Source organism: Belonocnema kinseyi, chromosome 4, assembly GCF_010883055.1.
Source record: "Belonocnema kinseyi isolate 2016_QV_RU_SX_M_011 chromosome 4, B_treatae_v1, whole genome shotgun sequence".
NCBI lineage: Eukaryota > Metazoa > Arthropoda > Insecta > Hymenoptera > Cynipidae > Belonocnema > Belonocnema kinseyi.
In genome coordinates, this window is record NC_046660.1 from 8294261 (window position 1) to 8319011 (window position 24751).

A 24751-nucleotide genomic window follows, 5' to 3' on the forward strand; every position below is an offset into this window, starting at 1 on the left:
TCCATATTCTTATTTTATTCCCAAAAGTAGGTCCGGGGTCATCCCTAAATTACGTGAGACACTTAAAAATTTTTTTTTCAGAATTTACACTTTTTTTCTGACGCTACTTTATATTTTGATTCCATTTCCAAAGGTAGGACCGTGTTCATCCATAAATGACGTGAGACGGTTTTTAAAATTTTTTTAGGATTTAAACTTTTTTTGTTCTGATGAAAAGGTAGGTCCGGTGTCATTTATAAATTAAGTGAGACATTTTTTTACATTTTTTAGGATTTACACTTATTTTTTCTGACGCTACTTTATTTTTTTATTCCATTCCCAAACGTAGGTCCGTGGTTATCCCTAAATTACGTGAGACAGTATTTAAATTTTTCAGGATTTACACTTATTTTTTCTGACGCTACTTTATATTTTTATTCCATTCCCAAAGGTAGGTCCGTGGTCATTCCTAAATTACGTGAGACAATTTACGCTACTCACTCCTTATTTTTATTTTATTCCCAAAAGTAGGTCCGTGGTTATCCCTAAATTACGTGAGACAATTTTTTGAATTTTTTTTTAGGATTTACACACTTTTTCTGACGCTACTCACTCTATATTTTTATTCCATTCCCAAAAGTAGGTCCGGGGCCATCAATAAATTACGTAAGACAGTTTTTAAAATTTTTTAGGATTTACACTTATTTTTTCTGACGATACATTATATTTTTATTCCATTCCCAAAGGTAGGTCCGTGGTCATCCCTAAATTACGTGAGACAATTTACGCTAATCACTCCATATTTTTATTTTATTACCAAAAGTAGGTCCGCGGTCATCCTTAAATTACGCGAGACAATTAAAATTTTTTTTTTTTAATTTACACGTTTTTTTCTGACGGTACTTTATACTTTTATTCCATTTCCAAAGGTAGGACCGTCTTCATCCCTAAATTACGTGAGACAATTTGCGCTACTCACTCCATATTTTTATTTTATTCGCAAAAGTAGGTCCGGGGTCATTCCTAAATTACGTGAGACAGTTTTTTAAAATTTTTTAGGATTCACACTTATTTTTTCTGCCGCTACTTTATATCTTTATTCCATTCCCAAAGGTAGGTCCATGGTCATCCCTAAATTACGTGAGACAATTTTTTGCATTTTTTTTTTTTTAGGTTGTACACACTTTTTCTGACGCTACTCACTAAATATTTTTATTCTATTCCCAAAAGTAGGTCCGGGGCCATCAATAAATTACGTAAGACAGTTTTTAAAATTTTTTAGGATTTACACTTATTTTTTCTGACGACACTTTATATTTTTATTCCATTCCCAAAGGTAGGTCCGTGTGCATCCATAAATTACGTGAGACAGTATTTAAATTTTTCAGGATTTACACTTATTTTTTCTGACGCTACTTTATTTTTTTATTCCATTCCCAAAGGTAGGTCCGTGGTCATCCCTAAATTACGTGAGACAATTTACGCTAATCACTCCATATTTTTTATTTTATTCCCAAAAGTAGGTCCGCGGTCATCCTTAAATTACGCGAGACAATTAAATTTTTTTTTTTTAATTTACACGTTTTTTTCTGACGGTACTTTATACTTTTATTCCATTTCCAAAGGTAGGACCGTCTTCATCCCTAAATTACGTGAGACAATTTGGGCTACTCACTCTATATTTTTATTTTATTCCCAAAAGTAGGTCCGTGGTCATCCCTAAATTACGTGAGACAGTTGTTAAAATTTTTCAGGATTTACACTTATTTTTTCTGACGCTACTTTATATTTTTATTCCATTCCCAAAAGGGAGGTCCGTGGTCATCCCTAAATTACGTGAGACAATTTTTTCAATTTTTATTTTAGGATTTACGCACTTTTTCTGGCGCTACGCACTATATTTTTATTTCATTCCCAAAGGTATGTTCGGGGTCATGCATCCATTTCGTAAGACCATTTTTTTAATTTTTCAGGGTTCACACTTTTTTTCTGACGCCACTCACTATATTTTTATTCCATTCCCAAAAGAATGTTCGGGGTCATACATAAATTTCGTAAGACAATTTTTTTAATTTTTCAGGATTCATAATTTTTTTCTGACCATCCATAAATTTCGTGAGACAATTTTTTTAACTTTTCAGGATTTACACTTTTTTTTTGACGCTACTCACTATATTTTTATTCCATTCCCAAAAGAATGTTCGGGGTCATGCATAAATTTCGTGAGACAATTTTTTTAACTTTTCAGGATTTACACTTTTTTTTGGCGCTACTCACTATATTTTTATTCCTTTCCCAAAAGAATGTTCGGGGTCATGCATACATTTCGTAAGATCATTGTTTTAATTTTTCAGGATTCACACTTTTTTCTGACGCTACTCACTATATTTTTATTCCATTCCCAAAAGAATGTTCGGGGTCATGCATACATTTCGTAAGACAATTTTTTTAATTTTTCAGAATTTTCACTTTTTTTGACGCTACTTATTCTATATTTTAACTCCATTCCCAAAGTTAGGTTCGGTATCATCCATTAATTGTGACAATTTTTTAACTTTGTGGGATTTACCCTTTTTTTGTCTTGACGCTACTCACTCTTAATTTTTATTCCATTCCCAAAGATAGGTCCGGGGTAATTTATAAATTACGTGAAACGGTTTTTTAAACTTTCTTTAGGATTTACACATTTTTTCTCTTACGCTACTCATTTCATATTTTTTTCATTCTCAAAGGTGGGTCAAAATTCATCCATAAATTATGTGAGAAAATTTTTATAATTTTGTGAGATTTTCACTTTTTTTCTTTCTTACGCTACTCACTTCATATTTTTATTTTTTTTCCAAAGGTAAGTTCGAAGTCACCCATAAATAACGTGAGAAAATTCTTTTAATTTTTCAGGATTTACAAATTTTTTAGGTTGAAAACTCAACTATTTCCTGAAAATTCATGTATTTTGTGAAAAAATCGGGTTTTTTGGTAGAAAATCAATCTTTTTGTTGGCAAATTATTCGTTTTCTTTAAAAATTAATCTTTTAACTTAAAATTTGATTATTTAATTATATATTTTTATTTCATTCCCAAAGTTAGGTCCAGGGTCATCTATACATTACCTGAGACCATTTTTTTAATTCTTCGGAATTTACAAATTTTTTTATGTAAACTGAAGGATCCAAAAATGAAGAAATTAATTTTTCAGTAAAAAAATAAATGTCCCACCAAAAAATGACTTTTTAACTAAAATTATAGAATATTCAAATAGAATAGTATTTTCAGTTCAAAGGAAAAATCAATTTCAGTTATAAAACAAACAATTTTTCAATAAAATAGCGCTTTTTAACCAAAGAAGTGAATTTTTAAATACAGTGATGAATCATCAATTAAAAAATGTAATTTTTAACAAAAAAGTTTATTTTTAAACCAATTAAATTTATTTCTAACCTGAAAGATCATTTGTCAACTAAATGATGAATATTTAACTGGAATATTTGAATTTATAACCAAAAAGAAGAATTCTTAAACAATGAGATTAACTTTCAAAGAAAGAAAATCATTTTCTACCAAAAAGTCGATTTTCTACAAAAAAGTGAATAAAAAAAAGGATGTGAATTTTTAACGAAACAAATGAATTTTCAATTTAAAAAGACAAATTTACATTCAAATTATTAAATTTTGAACAGAAAAAGTCCATTTTTTACTCAAAATGAAACTGTCAAAAGATGCATTTTCCACAAATTACATGAATTAAAAAAAATAGTTTGATTTTAAAATAAAAAATATCAATTTTCAACAAAATAAATTAATTTTCTTCCAGAAATGATAAAATTTGAACCAAAAATAGAATAGTTGAATTTTCCGTTAAAAATCTAATTCTTAAACAACAACAAAATATATAATTTTTAGAAAAATAGTTGAATTCTTTTTAGTCAAGAAAAAAAATTTCTAAACAAATTTTTGAATTTACAAGCAAATAGTTCAAATTTCGACCCAAAAATATATTTGAATGAAAATAGTGGAATTTTCAACTAAAAAGTTAATTTTAAACCAATTACTTTAAATTTCTACCAAGTTGTGGAACTTTGAAGCCAAAAATATGAATATTTTTACAAAAAACGTAAATTTATAACTCGAAAATATGATTTTTTAACAACAAAACAAATAATTTTCTAACACACATAATTATATAATAATTTTAAATAAAAAAGTGAATTTTTAAGTAGTTACTTTACTACCAAATTTTTGGATTTTTAAGTCAAAAAGATGAATTCTGTACAAAAAAGCTTAATTTTGAACTCGAAAACGTTGTTTTTTAACAAAAATATTTTTCTTAAACAAGAAATGTATTTTGAACGAATTACTTTAATATTTTATAAAATTGTTTAATTTTAAAGCGAAAATGCAAATTTTCTACAAATAGTTGCATTTTTAACCCAAAAATATTATTTTTCAACAAGAAACATAATTTTCTTTCTAACAGTTCGATTTTTGTACAAAGAGCATCTACAATAAACTTGAATTTTCAATTCGAAAATATGATTCTTTAACAACAAAATTTTCTACTAAGTATTTCAATTCTTATAAAAATTGTTGTATTTTTAAGGAAAAAAGATTAAATTTCTACCAAAAGAATTAAATCGTCAAAAGAATAGTTAAATTTTCTAAAAAAAAAAAGTTTAGTCAAGAAAGAAAAGAGTTTCAACTAAATTGTTGAATTTTTAAAGACAAAAAAAAAGGATTTTCTGCATAACATTTTTGTATAGGACTTTTAAAATTGAAGGTTAAACCATCGATAACTAAAATCTAATTATTGTGAATTCTTTTTTGTTAAAGCTCCTAGGGCTTTAACGAAAAATTTCCCAAGTTCATAAACTCTTGGGCCTGAAAATGTCAGGAAAGCATTTTACGTAATTTGTGGATGTGAGCCCTAATAATTCATAATTATATTTATGCACTCTTGTGTGACGAAATTGAAAGTCTTATTTATTCTTTTAATTTCAGCGTCGCTCGCAGCCGTTATTATTTGCGCTGTGATTTACATGATTGAATACGAGGTTGTAAAGCTCATGTGGAGGTCTAGCAAAAAGGATCTAATTCCAACTTTTGCCACTTTTCTCTTCTGTTTGATTATCGGCGTCGAGTATGGAATTTTGATTGGCGTCGCGATCAACATCATGTTTTTACTGTATCCTTCGGCAAGACCGAAAATACACGTGGAAAAATGTCTGGTTAGGCAGCTTTTATGTATTAAAAAAGGGCCTAAAATGTTTTCAAAATTCTCTACAAATAGGGATAATAAACTCAATTTTCAACTATTTTTTAATCTTCAATTTAAAAAGACGAATTTTCTACAAATAGTTCAATTTTCAACCCAAAAATATGATTTTTTTTAAAGCAAAAACAGATAACTTTCTACAAAGTTCCTTTAATTCTTATTAAAATAGTTGAATTTTCTAATAAAAATATTAATTTTTAACAGAAAAGGTAATTTTGAACCAAATACTTATTTTTTATACAAATAGTTGAATTTTAAACCAAAAACTTGATTTTTAAACAATCATTTTAACTTTCTAACAAACTGTTAAATTTTCAAGGCAAAAAGATGATTTTTTTCAAATAGATCAATTTTTAACACAAAAAAATTATTTTTTATCAAACAAAAGTAAATTTCCACCAATTAGTTCAATTCTGATAGGAAATCGTTGAATTTTTAACAAAAAAGTTGATGTTTAACCAAATTCCTTAATTTTCTGCCAAATTGTTAATTTTGCAAGCCAAAAAGACAAAATTTTTAATCAAAAAAATTAATTTTCAACGTAAAAATATGAGTTTTCAACAAAAATATAATTTTTTAACAAATATTTCGATTTTTATACAAATATTCGAGTTTAAACAAAAACGTTAATTTTTAATCAATTACTTTAATTTTCTACGAAATTGTTGAATTTTCAAGGCAAAAGGATGAATTTTCTACAAATAGATAACTTTTCAACCATAAAATATGATTTTGTAACTAAAAAAAAGTAACTTTTCTACCAAATAGTTCAATTTTTTATCAAAATCGTTAAGTTTTTGACCAAAAGTTCTTATACAAAACAAACAGTTAATTTTTCACTAAATGCTTTAATTTTTTACTAAATTGTCGAATTTCCAATCTAAAACGACGAATTTTTCAGCAAAAAATTTAATTTTCAAACCGAAAATATAATTTTTCAACCAAAAAAGTTATTATCTAGCAATTAGTTCGATTTTTATTCAAATAGTTATATTTTCTACCAAAAAGTTAAATTTTCTACTAAAAAATATGATTTAAAAAAGGTCATTTTCTACCAAAAATATATTTATCAAATAAAAATATCAATTTTTAACCTGCTACTTTAATTTTATACAAATAGATAAATTTTCAACTCAAAAATATGTTTTTTTTTTGTCAAAAAAAAGTAACATTTCTACCAAATAATTCAATTTTTATCAGAATCGTTGAATTTTTGATCCAAAGTTTTTGCTTTAAACAAAAAGTTAATTTTGAACCAAATATTTTTATTTTTAAATATTATTTTATTTATATTATTTTAAGTATTTTTACTAAATTGTCGAATTTCCAATCTAAAAAGACGAGTTTTTCACCAAAAAATTTAATTTCCAAACCGACAAAATACTATTTTTCAACAAAAATATAATTTTTTACTAAAGAGTTCGATTTTTATGCAAATAGCAGAGTTTTAAACACAAAGTTCATTTTTAACTATTGAATTTAATTTTCTACAGAATTGATGAATTTTCAATTCAAACGAAAAATTTTCTGCAAATAGTTTAATTTTTAACCCGAAAATGTGTTTTTTTAATAAAAAAGTAAATTTTCCACGAATATATCAATTCTTTTCAAAATAATTGAATTTTCAAACAAAAATATTAATTGTTTAATTGTACAAAATTGTTTAACTTGTTGATTTTTCAAGACAAAAAGACAAATTTTTCATCAAAAAAGTTTAATTTTCGACGCAGAAATATGATTTTTCAACAAAAAATATAATTTTCTATCAAATCGATCGATCTTTATACAAATAGTTGAAATTTTGAACGAAAATGTTAATTTTGAACCATTTACTTTAAATTGCTACCAAACTGTTGAATTTTTAAGTAAAAAAGACGAATTTTCTACAAATAGATAAATATTCAACCCAGAAATATGATTTTTTAATAAAACAAAAAAATGAAATTTTTTACCAAATAGTTCAATTTTTAACCAAAAGTTAATTTTCAACAAATTCTTTAATTTTCTACTAAATTGTCGAATTTGAAATCCAATAAGACGAATTTTTCATCAAAAAGTTAAATTTTCAAAACGAAAAAATATCAATTTCCACAAAAATATAATTTTTTACCAAAGAGTTCGATTTTTATACAAATAGTAGAATTTCAAGCAAAAATTTCATTTTTGACCATTTAGTTTAATTTTCTACCAAATTGTTGAACTTTTAAGTTTAAAAAAATAGTTTAATTTTTAACCAAAATTTTTAATTTTAACAAAAAGTTAGTTTAAAACCAATCACTTAATTTTTTCGCTAAATTTATAATTTTTAAGCAAAAAATACAAATTTTTTATAAGTAGTTCAATTTTCAATCTGAAAATGTGATTTTTTAACAAAAAAGTAAAGTTTTTACTAAATAGTTAAATTCCTATTAAAATAGTTGGATTTTCAACTAAAAATATGAATTTTAAACAAGAAAAATTAATTTCTACTAAATGGTTATATTCTTATAAAGATAGTAGAATTTTCAACAAAAAATATGTATTTTAAACAAAGAATTTAATTTTGCATCAAATACTTTTATTTTCCACCAAATTGTTGAATTTTTAATCCAAAAAGACCAAACGGTAGCATTTTTAACAAAAAAAGGTTTAATTGATCACAAAAGAAATACATTTTCAAACCAAGAAAGATGTTTCAATCAAGAAATACATAGAATTTTAACCAAACTGTTTTATTTTCAATAAAAAATTATGAATTTCGTACCAAAAAAAAAATTTCTATAAACAAAAAATCGAGTTTTCAACTATTGAATGAAACCAATAAAATTAATTTTATACCAAAAAAAGAATGATCTTCTATAAAAAAACAAAAACTTATTTTCAAAAAACATAGTTAAATTTTTAACTGAAATGATAAATAAATAAAAAAAATAAATTTACCACCAAAAAATGAATCGTCAAATTTTAGGATTAAAAAATTAATTTTCAACATAAAAAAACGAATTAAAAATAAAATTATTAACCGAATACATGAAATTTTAGTCAATTAGTTGAATTTTTAAATAGAAAAGTTCAATTTTTAACCGAAATGAGAGTGATTTTTACAACAGAAAAATCGAATTTGTAACATTATAGTTAAATTTTAAACTAAAATTAGGAATATTTAACCAAAGAAATTAATTTTAAACAAAGTAGTTTATCTTTAAAGAAAGTAATTGAATTTTGAAAAAAAATTTTCAACGAAAAATATAACATTTACATTTCAACAAAAAAATATTTAAATTTTATTTTAAAAAAGGTGAATTTAATCAAAAGATGCGAATTTTGAACAAAATAGATTAATTTCCATATTAAAAAGACGAATTTTCAAAAAAAGAGTTGAATTTCTAAGCCATAAGACGTATTTTCTGCAATGAGAAGTTTTCAACCTAAAAGTATGAATTTTCAACAAAAAAGTTAAATTTTTAGCTAAAGAAGATTAAATTTCTACCAAAAGAAATAAGTTTTCGAAAAAATAAAAAAATTTCTGCCAAGAAATGCATCAAAGTTCAACCAAAGTTTTTGAATTTTAAGACAAAATGATGAATTTTCAGCCAAGAAGATTTATTTTAATTACTAAATTTTCACTAAAAATTGAATAGTTAAATTTGTATTGAGAAAAATTAATTTAAAACGGGACGACTGAAAAATCTGAAAAATAAAATTCCCGACACTAAAAAGTACTGTTCAAGTACTGTGAACATTCAAAAAACATACGTTACCTAGAAATATTTTATATAAAATTATTGATATTTTTAATTCAAAAAATAAAAAAAATTCAAAAAATTTTCTACCAAGTAGATCAGTGTTTATACTAATAGTAGAATTTTTAACTTAAAGTATTAATTTTAAACATAAACATTAATTAAAAAAGAAAAGACTTTAAATTTTTACCAAATTGTTAAATTTGCAAGCCAAAAATATAAATTTTCTACAAAAAAGTTCAACTTTCGACTCGAAAATATGATTTTTAAAAAAAAAAGTAATTTTTTACTAACCTAGAAATATTTTATATAAAATTCTTGCTATTTTTAATTAAAAAAATAAGCTTCGAAATTTTAAATATTATAAATAATTTTTGAAACTAATATTTTATTGTTGTATTTGTAATCAATAAAATATATTTATAAAAAATTCTAATTGTTAAAATTCGGGAATTTTCCAATTCGAATATTTTATAAATCGGAAATTTTCTGTCGGGAATTTTCCAATTCGGTAATATTATAAACTGTCGAGAACATTAATTTTCGGGAATTTCCCAATTCCGTGATATTATAAACTGTCGTAAATTGTATTATTCGGGGATATTCCAATTCGGGAATTTTATAATTCTAAAATTTTATTATTCGAGAATTTTATTATTCGGGAATTTTCCAATTCGGTATTTTTATTTTTCTGACATTTTATTACTGGCGAATTTTATTTTTCGGCAATTTTCCAATTCGGTATTTTTATTTTTCGGTAATTTTTTTACTCGTGTATTTTATTATTTGAGAATTTTCCAAATTGGTATTTTTATTTTTCGGCAATTTTATTATTCGCGAATTTGATTATTCGGGAATTTTACTGTGTCCGGAATTTTATTTTTCGGGATTTTTCAGTCGTCCCTTTAAAACAATGAAAACGAATTTTCAACAAAATAGTTCAATTTTTGTCCAATATAATAACTTGAAAATATGAATTTTTATAAAACAGATTGAGTTTTTCATAAAAAAAAGATTAACTTTCTATTAGTTGAAATTAATTTTCAAGCCAAAATGACGGATTTTCATCAAACACATATAAATTTTTAATAAACATTAAAATTTATTTTTAATTCTTTTAAAATATTAGGCTAGAAAACTGGCAATTTTTTTAAGCAAATAAAGTTAATTTTCCACTTGAACGAGGCAACATTTTAGGCCCTGCATTTGAAGCTTTTTTTAGATTTCCTGTAATTAATTAGTTTATTAATTAATTAATTTTTAGACTGAGTCTGGTTCCGAGTATCTGTTAGTCACACCAGGCAACAGTCTTTATTTTCCGGCAATTGACTTTATTAAACAATCTGTGGGTCATGCGGGAATAAAGCAAGGATCTAGTCACATACCAGTTGTTGTCGATTGCCGGCACGTTTTAGGCGCAGACTTCACTGCAGCCAAAGTAAGTTCAATCTATTTTTTTTAGGCATTTCTTATTTATTTATAAAATAGAAAGCAACTAGAGAAAATTATTTTTTAAAATTCAGACAGTCATCACATGCCATTATGGTAACAAAAAATAGTTTTTTGTGTTAAAAAAATTAAGTTGAAAAAAAAATCGTAAAAGCCTTAATAAAAATCGATTAATTTTAATCAAACAATCGCATTTTTATTTTAAAAAGATTCAGATTCGACCAAAAGAGATGAATTTTTCTTGTTACAAAAATTAAATTTTCAAAAAAAGAAGAGTTTTTAACAAAATAGTTACATTAGGAACAGAAGAAATGAATCTTTAATCAAAACATTAATTTTTAACAATGTAGTTCAACTTTGAACTAAGTAGTTGAATTTTTAACCAAATTGTTTGAATATTTCATGTTTTTAGCTTATATTTCAATCCAGAAAGATTTTTATTTCAACTAAAAAAGATTTTAATTTTGAAAAAACTTTAATTTTTAAATAATAAAAAAGAGAATAAATTTCTACTAAAAGAGATAACTTTTCAAATTAAAAAGACGAATTTCTCATAAAATAGTTCAATTTTTAACCACAAAAATAGATTTTAAAGTAATAAAATAAATTTTCAATACATTAGTTCAGGAATATTAATGTTCTACTGAAACAGATGAATTTTTAACTAAATTCATTTTTTTTTTTCGTCAAAAAATATAATCTTCTATGAAGTAGAATTTTCTACAAAAAGTTCAATTTTCAAATCGAAAATATGATTTTTATAAGAAAATGATAATTTTTCTCAAAATATTTCAATTCTTATAAAATAGTTGAATTTTGAACCAATTACTTTAATTGTCTAACGAATTGTTGAATTTTCAAGCCAGATATAAAATATAAAATATTTGAACTCAAACAATTGAATTTTTATCAACAAAAAAAACAACTAAATTTCTGCCAAAAGAGACTTTTGAAATCAAAATGACGAATTTTTAATAAAATCGTTCAATTTTTAACCACAAAAATGGATCTTCAAGTGATAAAATGAATTTTTAATCAATTATTTCAAAAATATTAATGTTCTACTGAAACAGGTGAGTTTTTAACTAAATTGTTGAATTTTCAAGCTGAGAAAACGATTTTTTTCACAAATAATTCAATCTATAACCCGAAAATATGATTTTTTCAAACAAAAACAGATTATTTTATACCGAATAGTTGAATTTTCAAACAAAAAATACAAATTTTCTGCCGAAAAGTTAAATTTTCAATCCGAAAATATGATTATTCAACCAAAAAAAAAAATCCTTTTCTACCATAATTCAATTTTTATAAAAAATAGTTGAATTTTAAACCGAAATTGTAAATTTTAAATAAAATATTGATTTTTTATAAAATTATTTGAATTTTTAAGTAAATGTATTCATTTTGAACAAAAAAGTTAATTTTGAACCAAACAATTTTATTTTCTACCAAATTGTTGAATTATTAAGCCAAAAATACGAATTTGCTACAAAAAAGATCAATTTGTCAACTTGAAAATTTGATTTTAAACAAAAAGTTCATTTTAAAGAAATTAATTTAAATTTTTATCAAATTTTTTAATTTTCCCGCTAATAATAGGGATTTTCTACCATAAGCTTAATTTTTAACACGAAAATATGATTTTTTAACAAAAAAAAAAGTAATTGTCTACTAAACAGTTCAATTTTTATCAAAATTGTTGAATTTTTAACCGAAAATATAAATCCTCAACTTAAATGGCTGATCCAAACAGTTGCATTTTTAACCAAAAGAATGAATTTTTAACAATGAATTTAAGAAAATCAATTTTTTACCAGGAAAAGAGACTTTTCGAAAAGATACGTTAACTTTCTACCAAATAGTGGAATTATCAACTAAAAAAGATTAATTTTCAACACAAAAAAACGAATCTTCAGCAACAAAAGTTAATTTTTTTAACTAAAATGAAAAATCTCTAACAGAAAAAAAGAATTTTTAATAAAATAGTTCATCTTTCAAGCCACTAGATAAATTTTAAACCAAAAAAGATCAAAAATAATCGAAAAAGATAAAATTTCTACGCAAAGGGAGATGAATTATTAATAAAAAGGACGAATTTCTACTAAAAATGCTCAAATTTGTACGAAAACTGGAATAATTTAACTTTGAGTTACAAAAATTTAATTTTCAATAAAAAGAAAACAATTTTTCAACAAAACAGTAACATTTTCAACCAAAAACATTAATTTAAAAAAATATTTTAACTTACTTAAATTAAATAGTTGAATTTTCAACCAAGGAAGATAATTTCTCAACGAACAATGAAATAGTTAATTTAAAAAAAGAAAAAAAATTTTTCAAGGAAATAGTTGGAACCTTGATAAAAAAAACATAATTTTTCAAGCATCCAGTTGCATTTTCAACCAAAAATATTAAATTTCAATCAAATAATTCAATTTTCAACTAATTTCCTTCACTTCAACTACCTCCCTTCCATCATTTCCCCTACTTTCTCCTCATTTCCCCTGATTTACCCTACTGTCTCTCCTAATATTTCTCATCACTTGTCCTACCTTATTTTCCATTATTTCCCCTGATTTCCCTTACTTAAAATCCCCTACTTCACTTACCTTTCACCGTATTTCCCCTCATTTTACCTGCTCTTCCTCTTTTAATTTTTTCCTAAACTCGTGTCCCATCATTTCCCTTGACTTCCCTCCCTTTATTTACACTCTTTTCTCCCAATTCCCGTCTCCTCGTATTTCCTACTTTACCTACTTCATCACTTCCCCAATTTGTCCTTTCTTTATTTCCTCTATTTTCACCTCTCCTCATTTCTCCTCAATTAGCATACTTTCCCATCTCTCAATTCCCCTACTTCCACTCCCCCGTTTTACCTGCTTTCTCTCCCCTTATTTCTCCTACTTAAACTGTTTCCACATCATTTATTTTACTTCCCCTACCATAATTTCCCCTTCTGTGCCTCTCCTCTTATCGCTATATTTCCCCAACTTCCCCTTCTCACAGTTCCTCTGACTTTCCCTCCTTGGAAATTAGTGCGACCGACAGAAACCATTAGGGTTTCGCCCGGGGCTACGAAACCATAAAAATATCCAATATGTAAATACGTTCCTGGCAAGAAATTATTCAATTTTTATAGACGTAGAAACGTTTGGTTTTGAGTTAATTGGTTTTATTTTGAGTTAATTGGTTTTAATTAATTTATGCTCTGAAGCTAAAGCGATCGACAGTAATTGAAATGTATAACAGTAATTGAAATAAAAACAGTAATTGAAATATGATGGAAACTGTTTTAAAAGTTAAATATCACTCAATAAAAAAAATCTCGAAAATTGAATTTAAACTTAACTTATTCTTTCAGGGAATTGCTGCCTTGATTAATGAGTTCAACAGTAGAAAGCAGGGTCTATACTTTTACAATCCGCGTTCCGATGTCGTCGCAGTTCTACGAGGAGCTTGCGGCGAAGAATTTCAACATGTGTCAACTGAAGATGAATTGTCGTATTTATTAAATACAAGTCGAGGTAATTAGTTCAGTAATCAAAACTAAACAGAGTTCCATTTAAGAGCGGGTTTTTACGGCATGTTCCTCAATGGCCTTAACTTAAAGCGAACACAAACATTCGCTCTCTCCAAACGTAAACAGAGAGGTCTCCATGAATCCTGTCTGTTGGATTTGAAGTCATAACGCAACTTAATTCAACTAACGATATTTAATAGCATCTCCAAATTCAGTTTAAAACAATTTTAATTTTCATGGAAAAAAGCCGGAGGAACTGTACCCGATTAATTACACGACGAAGTATCACATGCCCTTAACTTATATGATACTTAATGTGGTTTCCAGTGTAAAATGCGAGATACTTAAATGGGATTCCGAGCGTAGGATTAGAAGTACTTAAATGGGATTTCAGTGTAGAATAGCAGATACATAAATGGGTTACCCAGTAGCTTAAATGGGAATCCAGTGCAGAATGAGAGATACTTAAATGGGATTCCCAGCGTAGAATGAGATATACTTAAATGGGATTTCAGTGTAAAATAAGAGATACTTAAATGGGATACTCAGTAACTTAAATGGGATTCCAGTGTACAAGGAGAGGTACTTAAATGGCGTTCTCAGTCACTTAAATGGGATTACCAGTACAGAATGAGTGATACTTAAATAGGATTCCCAGAGATCTAAATGGCATTCCCAGTGACTTAAATGGGATTCCCAGTGTAAAATGAGAAATACTTAAATGGAATTCCCAGTGACTTAAATTTGACCCCCATTGTAGAATGAGAGATACTTAAATGTTATTCTCAGTCTAGAATGAGTTATGTCTAAATGAAATTCCAAGTAAGTTAAATGGGATACCCAGTGTAGAATGAGAGATACTCAATTGGGATTTCCAGTATAAAATTAGAAATACTTAAATGGTATTTCAAGCGTAGAATGAAAAATACTTGAATGGAAAATTTAGTTTAGAATGAGAAATACTTAAATAGGATTCCCAGTGTAAAATCAGAGATCCTTAAATTAGATTCCTACCGTAGAATAAAAAATAATTAAATTGGAGTCCAGTTTAGAATTAGAGATACTTAAATGGGATTTTCAGTGTATAATGAGAGATACTTAATTGGTATTCCCATTGTAGAATGAGAGATACTTTGATGGGATTCTCCGTATTGAATGAGAAATACTTAAATGAGATTCTCAGTGACTTGAATGGGATTTCCAGTGTAGAATGAGAGATACTTAAATGGGATGCCCATGGTAGAATGGGTGATACTTAAGTGGGATTTCCATAGTAGAACGAGAGACACTTGAATGGGATTCCCAGTGTAGAATGGGATACTTAAATGGGATTCCCAGTGATTTCAATAGAATTCTTAGTTTAGGATGATTGATACTTAAATCCTTAAATTAGATTCCTAGCGTAGAATAAAAAATACTTAAATTGGAGTCCAGTTTAGAATAAGAGATACTTAAATGGGGTTTTCAGTGTATAATGAGAGATACTTAATTGGTATTGCCATTGAAGAATGAGAGATATTTTGATGGGATTCTCCGTATTGAATGAGAAATACTTAAATGAGATTCTCAGTGACTTAATTGGGATTCCCAGCGTAGAATGAGGGATACTTAAATGGGATTCCCATGGTATAATGGGTGATACTTAAATGGGATTTATAGTGACCCAAATGGTATTCCCAGTATAAAATCAGAGATCCTTAAATTAGCATCCTAGCGTAGAATAAAAAATAATTAAATTGTAGTCCAGTTTTAAATTATAGATACTTAAATGGGATTTTCAGTGTATAATGAGAGATACTTAATTGGTATTCCCATCGTAGAATGAGAGATAATTTGATGGGATTCTCCGTATTGAATGAGAAATACTTAAATGAGATTCTCAGTGACTTAAATGCGATTTCCAGTGTAGAATGAGAGATACTTAAATGGGATTCCCATGGTAGAATGAGAGGCAGTTGAATGGGATTCCTAGTGTACAATGAGATATTTAAATGGGATTCCCAGTGACTTTAATGGAATTCCCAGTTTAGGATGATTTATACTCAAATAGGATTTACAGTGAGTCAAAGGGTATTCCCAGTATAAAATCAGAGATCCTTAAATGTGATTCCCAGCGTAGAATGAAAAATACTTTAATTGGATTCCAGTTTAGAATTGGAGATACTTAAATGGGATCTTCAGTGTATAATCAGAGATACTAAATTGGGATTTCCAGTTTAGAATGAGAGATACTTAAATGGGATTTCCAGTGACTTAAATGGGATTTCTAATGGAGAATGAGAGATACTAAATGGGATTTCCATTGACGTAAATGGGATCCTCAGTAGAGAATGAGAGATACTTAAATGTCATTCCCAGTCACCTAAATGGGATTTCCATTGTAGAATGAGATACTTAAATGTGATTTTTACAATAGAACGAGAGACACTTAAATGGGATTCCCAGTGTAGAAGGATTATTAATTTAAAAATGCGTAATGAAATAAATTTCCTTTCAGACAAAAATTCGCAGCAACTTGTGGACCTCAATCGCGATAAAATGTACGATTCCTTCGCGACGAATAATCCTGAACTGACTCATCGAGGAAATTACGTATCCGTCCATGAATTGAGCGAGGTGAAGTCGACGCTTCTCCATGCATCGGGTAGTTGAAAGTTTTTCTATAAAGCTCTCTGATTTTGGGTACAAATTCTTTTAACTTCTCTGGCGAATCTTTTTATAGATACATATATTAGTACCTACTCTCATTTTTTCGCAATTATCTTCCTACTGTACTGTAGGGCTTGCGACCAAAAATTGCGTCAACAGATTTACATTTTACATGTATTTGAAGCCTTTCGTTGTAGATGTAGTATTTCCGTACGTATAGCGCATACGTATAACATGCTCTTACGTCTGAAAAGGAGAGAGAAAGATTTCTTTTTCATATTTCTACTGAATCGTAGATTTATCAGTAGAGCAATCAATTTACAACAAGATCGACGCAAAATATATAATTATTATGCCATTTAAGCAGGATAAATAAGGTTCCGTTCATAAACTACGTTATCAGTTTTGGGAATCTTCAATCAAGAAAGAAGATTTTAACAAAACAATTGAATTTTGGATAATTTAAAAAAATAGTTGAATTTTTATCAAATAATTAAATTTTCAGCAAAAGAGTTAAGATTCTATGCTAAAAAGTAGAATGTGTTATAAAAAATCGGGCATAACATCATAACATTTCTAAAAGAAGAATTTTCAACAAAAGAGTTGAATATTTAATTTAGAGAGATAATTTTTCTATAAAACAGTTCAATTTTCAACCCGATAGTTGAATCTTTAACTAAAAACGATAAATTTTCCACCACCAATTAAATAGTTAAATTTTCGGTTGAAAACATTTATTTTCAACTAAAAAAAAAATAATGATTTTGGAAAAAAAGTTCAATTTTCCACCAGAGAGATGGATTTTCAACTAATATTAGTAATTTTTAATAAATTTAGTCAATTTTCAAGCAAATTGTTCTAAATAGAATAGTTACGTTTTCAGTATAAAAATGTAATTAAAAATAAAATGAATTTACGATCACTTAAATTCAACCAAAAATACGATTTTTTTACAAATTTTTTGAATCCTCAACAAAAAGATGAATTTAGAAAAAAGACGATTTCTAACGACATACATGAATTTTCTACAAAACAGTCGGTTTTTCAAACTTAAAATATGAAATTTAAACAAAAAAGTTCAGTTTCTTCGTAGCAGTTACATTTTTTAAGAAAAATTTTAATTTTTACACAAATAGTAGAATTTTCTACAAAACAGTTAAATTTTCAACCAGTTAATTGAATTTTTAACTGGAAGAGATCAAGTTTTAATTAAAAATATCAATCATTAACCAAAAATGGAATAATTGCATTTTTTGTTGAAAAAAGCAATTCTCAATCAATAAAATCGAACTTTCAAATGATAATTATTTGAAAAAAAATTAATTTTGCATTTTATTTTTACATTTTGCACTTTTTTTAGTAGAATTTTTAATTATAAAAGATGAATTTTTAATTGAAAATATGAATTTTTAACAAAAAATGGAATAATTGAAATTTTTATTAAAAAAATTAATTTCCAAGAAATAAAATCGAATTTTCAATTTGAAAATCTTTGAACATAAAAACGAAGATTTTTCTCTTAAATTTTGACCTTTTTTTATTAAGGTTTCTAACCAAACTTGATGAACTTCGTACCAAAAAGGGGAAAAGAGTGTGAATATTAAATAGATTTTCAAACTTACTAATTTATTATGGAACAGTTGCATCTTTCGCAAAATTTGTTAAAATTTATTATCAGGAAACGGGTAGCGTAGTTTATGGACAACGCCCAAAAATAGATCTGATAAAACATTAAGTTTGTAAAAAGACATGACAGCAACTAAGAGACTATTTTGAAAATCCGAAGATTTTGTAAAAGCTTGTGAAGGATATTGATGAAAAGGACTTGCAAATTTTCGAAAATTTGTATAAAAAATTTCTAATCGGAACATTCTCCTATCTTTGATCAAACGGATTTGTGAAGATTTAATGAATACATACTTAGTATTCCCGAGAGAAACAGACTTCTGTTAAAAATACCCGGTGGGCACAAAATTTGGCGACTTCTTTACGACATCTTTACGACATCCTATGTCCATGTTGTTTGCGTGTCTTTGTGATATCGTAAAGACATCGTCAGGTCGTACAACTTATTTACGATATCGTAAAGACATCTTAACGACATGGACATAGGATATCGTAAAGTTGTCGTAAAGATGTCGTAACTATGTCGTAAAGACGTCGCCAAACTTTGTGCCCACTGGGAACGGAATTTCATTGTTTCTTATTGATAATAATTTGAAGTGCGAAGTCAGAATACATCAGCGAGATAAAGTTGAACTTGGAAAGATGATATAGATCGACGTCTTCATTGTTTATTAAGTAGCGATAATTTTCCCCACAAGTAAATATTATTTCCATTCTAAATTATAGAAATTCTCCTTTCCTAAATAATGGATTGTTTTACAATATTGAAAGTGCATGAGACACATTTCAGTCATGCTTATTATTGAAATGAGTTACATATTTCAAAATAGATTAATACGAGAGAGCAAGGAATGTATAACAGTATTTTAGCAAAGCAGCGAAAATTGAAATTTCAATGCAAAGAACTTTGGACGCGTTCACTTATTTTTAAGTTTTCGTTATTTATCTTCTGAATACATATATTCAATTGCGCATAAATAAGGCTGTGTCCCAATTCACGAGTAGAGTGTATTCAAAAGCGTTTCTTGAATGACTCTGAATGCTGCAAGTAGCAAGAATGTTACAATGTGTAAAAATAATAGTGTGGATTGAGACAAGAACAAATGTTACACTCAGAGTGCCTCGTAACAATTTTTTCCGTCGGGTTCAAAAGAAAAGTACTAATGCACTTGAAGTACTAATGCACTTAAAGACTAATGTACTTGAAGTACTAATGTACTTGCGGCACTAGTGAATTCAAAGTACTAATACATTCGAAGTACTATTGTACTAAAAGCACTAATGTGCTTGAAGTACTGATGTACGTAAAGTATCGATACACTTGGTGTTCTAATGTACTTGAAGTACTAATGTACTTGAAGTACTAATGTACTTGAAGTACTAATGTACTTGAAGTACCAATGTACTTGAAGTACTAATGTACTTAAGACACTAGTGTATCCAAAGTACTAATGTACACAAAGTAATATTGTGCTCAAAGTACTATTGTACTCAAAGTACTATTGCGCTCAAAGTACTAATGTACTCAAAGTACTATTTGCTCAAAAGTACTAATGTACTCAAATCACTAATGTCCGCGGAGTACTAATGTGCTTGAAATACTAAGGTATTTAAAGTAATAATGTACTTCAAGTACCTATAAAGTTGCGATTCTAATGTACAATAGGTTCTTATGTACTTGAGGGCCTAATGTACATGATATGTCGATATGCTTGTGGTACTAATGTAACTGAAGTACCATTGTATCCGAAGTAATAATGTACTTGAAGTACTATTGTACTTACGACGCTAGTGTATCCAAAGTACTAATGCACACAAAGTAATATTGTGCTCAAAGTACTATTGTACTCAAAGTACTATTGTGCTCAAAGTACTATTGTGCTCAAAGTACTAATGTACTCAAATCACTAATGTCCGCGGAGTACTAATGTGCTTGAAATACTAAGGTATTTAAAGTAATAATGTACTTCAAATACCTATAAAGTTGCGGTTCTAATGTACAATGGGTTCTTATGTACTTGAGGGCCTAATGTACATGATATGTCGATATGCTTGTGGTACTAATGTAACTGAAGTACCATTGTATCCGAAGTAATAATGTACTTGAAGTACTAATGTATTTCAAGTATCAATACACTTCAAGCAATAATGTACTTCCAGTATTAATGTGCTTTAAGTACTAATGTACTTGAAGTAATAATTTACTTCAAGCACTAATGTACTTGAAGTAATAATTTACTTCAAGCACTAATGTACTTGAAGTACTAAAGGTACTTTAAGCACTAGGAACTTGAAGCAATAATGTACATGAAGCACTACTGTACTTTAAGCACTAATATACGTGGTGTATTAATGTACTTGAAGTACTGATAAACCTGAAGTACTAATTTACTTGATGTAATGATGCACTCGAGGTACTTTTGAACTTAAGGTACTAATTTACTCGAAGTATCGATATACTTACGGTACTAATCTACTTGAGGTACTGATGCACGTGGGGTACTAATGTACTTGATGTATTGATGTACTTTAAGGAACGATGCACTTGAAGTACTAATGCACTCGAGATAGTGATGCACTTGAAGTACCAAAGTACTTGAGGAACTGATGTTATTGGGGATCTCTATGGTCTGATGTACTACTACGATGAATAAACATGTAAGAAGTCATTGGCTTATTTTACTATACATATATAAATCCTCAACGTAATATTTTTATTTAATAAAAATTATCCTTTTCCCAAAAATTTGTAGTCACCTGGTTCGTACTGTAAAACAAAAATAATTTTTTCAGGTAAGGTGGTAAAGGAAGGGGTAGGAAGGGGAAAAAGGGATGGGAAGGGAGGAGAAATGGGTTGTGGGAGAAGCAGGAGAAATAGCAGAAAAATATTAACGGGTTTTGAATGGGAGCTAGGGGCAATAATGAGTTGGGAAGTGTGGGAAAATTTGGGGAGGGGATGTCGGTGGCTGAGCAGGGAGGAGATTGGTAAGTAGATGTTGAAGAAATTGGGCAAAGGAGGGGAAGCAAAGGTTGAAGTGCAAGAAGAGAAGCGGCCGTGAAGAGGAGGATTAGGGGCGAAAAACAATGGAAGGAGGAGATTTGATTGACCTAATTAACGTCTCAAAAGGATATGAAACTGTTTTTTTTGTTGGCTTTTTGTAAGTTTCGAAACATACTGTAATGTGAAAGATTTCAGAAGAATAAATTTTTTTTTAATTTCTGGGATACTTTACCCTGACTTAATTGTGAAAAATTAATTTTCAGAGACGGTTTGAGAGGATTTTAAAACACTTCAAAAGATTTCCAAAAGTGTCAAAAATAACTTGAAAGACTTTCAAACAATTTATTTTCTGTTTTTCAGAATTAAAAAAAAATTCTAGGAAGCTTTTGAATCGTTTAAAAAGATATTTAGAAGGCTAAGAAGTTTTGAAAACATTTGAAGATATTTTCAAATTTGAAGTTTTAAACAAATTCTAAATAAAACCTAGATATCCTAAAATTTCGAATCATTGAAAAATTTTTGAAAGGTTCCAAGATAATACAAAAATGTTTGGGTTATTGTCGAATGATTTAAAAAAATAAAAATTAAGTTTAAAATACAATTTAAAACATTTCAATAGTTTTCTAAAATTGTGAAAAAAGAATTTTTAGAATGAGGGTTACTTGAATGGAATTTCCAGTGTATAATGAGAGATACTTAAATATGATTTCAATTTTAGAATGAGCAATACTTAAATGGGATTTCCACAGTAGAACGAGAGATACTTCAATGGGATTCCTAGTGCAGAATGAGAGATACTTAAACGAGATTCACAGTGTAGAATGAAGGATACTTAAATGGTAATCCAATTGTAGAATGAGAGATACTTAAATGGGATTCCTTATGCTGAATGAGAAATAATTAAATGGGATTCTTAGTACCCAATGAGATACTATAATGAGATTAAATTGGATTCCCAGTGTGAAATTAGAGATACTTAAATGGGACTCCAGTGTAGAATGAGAAATACCTAAATGGGATTCAATAAAGTGGTTGCATTTGCAACCTAAGGAGTACATTTTCTACTAACACGAAGGAATAATAAGAAGTGGTATCATCCTATTCTAAATACCTCGTTCTACCAGGACCTCAACACTCCTAGTACAATACTGAGTAATTTGTAATATTATAATTTTTGTTCAACTTTCTTATAATACTCCTTCGGCACTGCAAATCAAAATTTCGAGTAAGAAAATCTTACTTACTTTTCCCAGGGCGCCAGATGGTTCGGTCGCAAAAGGTTTCCTATTTTATAAATATCAACCCAAAAATTTTAGAACAAGTACGATTTGGACATTTATTTAAATTATTTATACATAATTATAAGTTTGATCCGGACAATCTTTTCAATCGATTCTAATGTCTTAAAATTAAAGCTCAATCCTCAGATGCTCCACGAACTTTACTAACTTGCAGTAAGCAAAAATGAACATATCTGAGTTAACATATGAGAGTGGAGGAGTTATCGGTAATATTCTTAAGATAGCAGCAATTATTTTATCAGCTAATGGGGGAGGGGGGGGGTCGGGGGCGTCAGCAATTAAACCATTTCGGGGTCAAGTTTAGGGGAACAATTTTCGGAAAAATAAAAAAAAAACATAAAAATTATAAAAAAATATAATAGCTACGTGCACACAGTTTTTCCTACCATAAAAACAAAAGGAGTTACCGGCTGAAACGGTTCACAGCGAAAGTTGGAGATAATTTTCATAGACGGTTCACCGATCGGCGATGGGGTAATCCGGGCGAATAATTTCTGGGAATCGGCTAACTGCGATCCAATCAACACACTCGACCAACAATAATTAAAATTACACTCGGCGACTAGGCACTTTGGGAGTCACGAACGGAAAGAGGAAGAGTGCTGGGGTACACACTTCTTTATGGACTTGTGGTCTGTCGCCATATTTGAAATTGGTCGTCGCTGATTGGTCGCAAATTCGGCGCGAAGCCATCGCACAAATCGGAAAAGGGCGCGAGATTAGAGTGTTATAATATTAAAAGTTATTCTATCGCCAAGTGCCAATTTATTAAATCAGAAAAAAATCCTATAAAACTCTTCGGAAGAGAAATAATATTTTCGCTCATCGTCGTACGAGTCTTGCATAGAATCAATTACTTCCGGAACTTGTAATCAGGGCCATGACTATAGAAGTCTCGCTAGCGATGCTTGGGATCGACGACGAATCCTTCTCTAACCAGAAAAAACAAGGTAGAATGGTGAAATCAATAATTCTTGGAACGACTCCTGACGTCAGCCAAAATTATGATAGCATCTCTGCGATGATTTCTGGGCGAGGGTCAGTTATAAGGTTAGCAGCAATGGCTGATGTTACTAGGTGGCAGAATTCGAATTCGCTCGCTGTAGATTCTAAGTGGAAACATCAAAACTAAGAATTCCTTGAACGTCTCCTTGGCAACCAGAGTACTTTGGTGTTCCCACGATGCTGGTAAACTCCAAGAAAATTGTACAAAACGAGAAAACAAACAAATCAGCCGAAAATTAAAATTTATAAGATCTAGAAACAAGTCGCAGAGATTTTTGTGATTCCCGAAGTGCCAATTTAATAATAATGTTATCAAATTGCCTTCGAACAATCGCTGTTTTTTTCTTGTGAGTTGCAAAATTTGCAACGTCACAGTGTTTGGGATGGATAGTTGGAACTACGAACGTCCAAGAATTCTCTAATGTTTGCCACGAATGGATACCCAGGACCAGGCTCGCGCACATGCGCAGTGCTGTTTTCGCTGTCACGTGTTCTACCCACTCCCCACTCCATCGTGTTTAAAACACAAGTCCAGAACTTCCGACGGGCGTTTTCATGGCAAAAGCCAATGCGTGCGTGCGTGATACTGACCCAGATTATCCATAAGTGGCAAACTTTAACGAATTATCGGACGTTCGTGGTTCCCAGTCCACTCACAGGGATACTACTCCTTACTATTCTTTCGTGGTTATACATAAGCTGCCAACTTCATAATATTAACGAATACTTCTGATCCTACCCGAGGATTATGGATAATTTCTTGTGATGTTTTAATGTGATTTTTGTGTTTCTGACTTTTGACATTTATTGCTCAATTTTTAGGACTCATGATTTTACCATCTCCTTGCAAGGCTTTATTGTGCACTTTTAGCCAGCTAGAAGAAACTCCTTTATTCGGGGCCTGAAGAGTCATCTATACATTCACGTGTGTCAAAACAGTTGATCTAATTTTCTTTAATCAACTGTGTTTTTTGATTGTGATAGCCAGCTTGCAGTATAGATTTATTCGGAGGAGGATCAAAATAATTTACCATATTTTGAATCGAATTGAAATAACTGTGAGTTGCCTGTTTCGAAGTTTATTTCTTTTTGGCAGCAATGAAATCATTCTCAGTTATGGCCATGCTGCATTTCGAAAGATATTTGTATTTTTGACGAATCAGAGGCTAGGGGCAAAATCACTGAGTTTAAAACAGGAAAAACGTACAAATCTAAGAAAATTTGGAG

General features: G+C 28.6%; 1 protein-coding gene across 1 annotated transcript in view; it reads left to right on the top strand.

Moving 5' to 3' along the window:
• Nucleotides 1–17268, top strand: part of LOC117171401 (sodium-independent sulfate anion transporter) — a 65320-nt gene extending 48052 nt beyond the window's left edge. The window contains exons 6-9 of the mRNA XM_033358679.1: nt 4975–5201; nt 10235–10408; nt 13784–13946; nt 16440–17268. Of these exons, the coding sequence (XP_033214570.1) occupies nt 4975–5201; nt 10235–10408; nt 13784–13946; nt 16440–16594 (719 nt within the window). The 3' untranslated portion in view covers nt 16595–17268. The remainder of the gene's footprint in view (nt 1–4974; nt 5202–10234; nt 10409–13783; nt 13947–16439) is intronic.
• The last annotated feature ends 7483 nt before the right edge of the window (nt 17269–24751 follow it).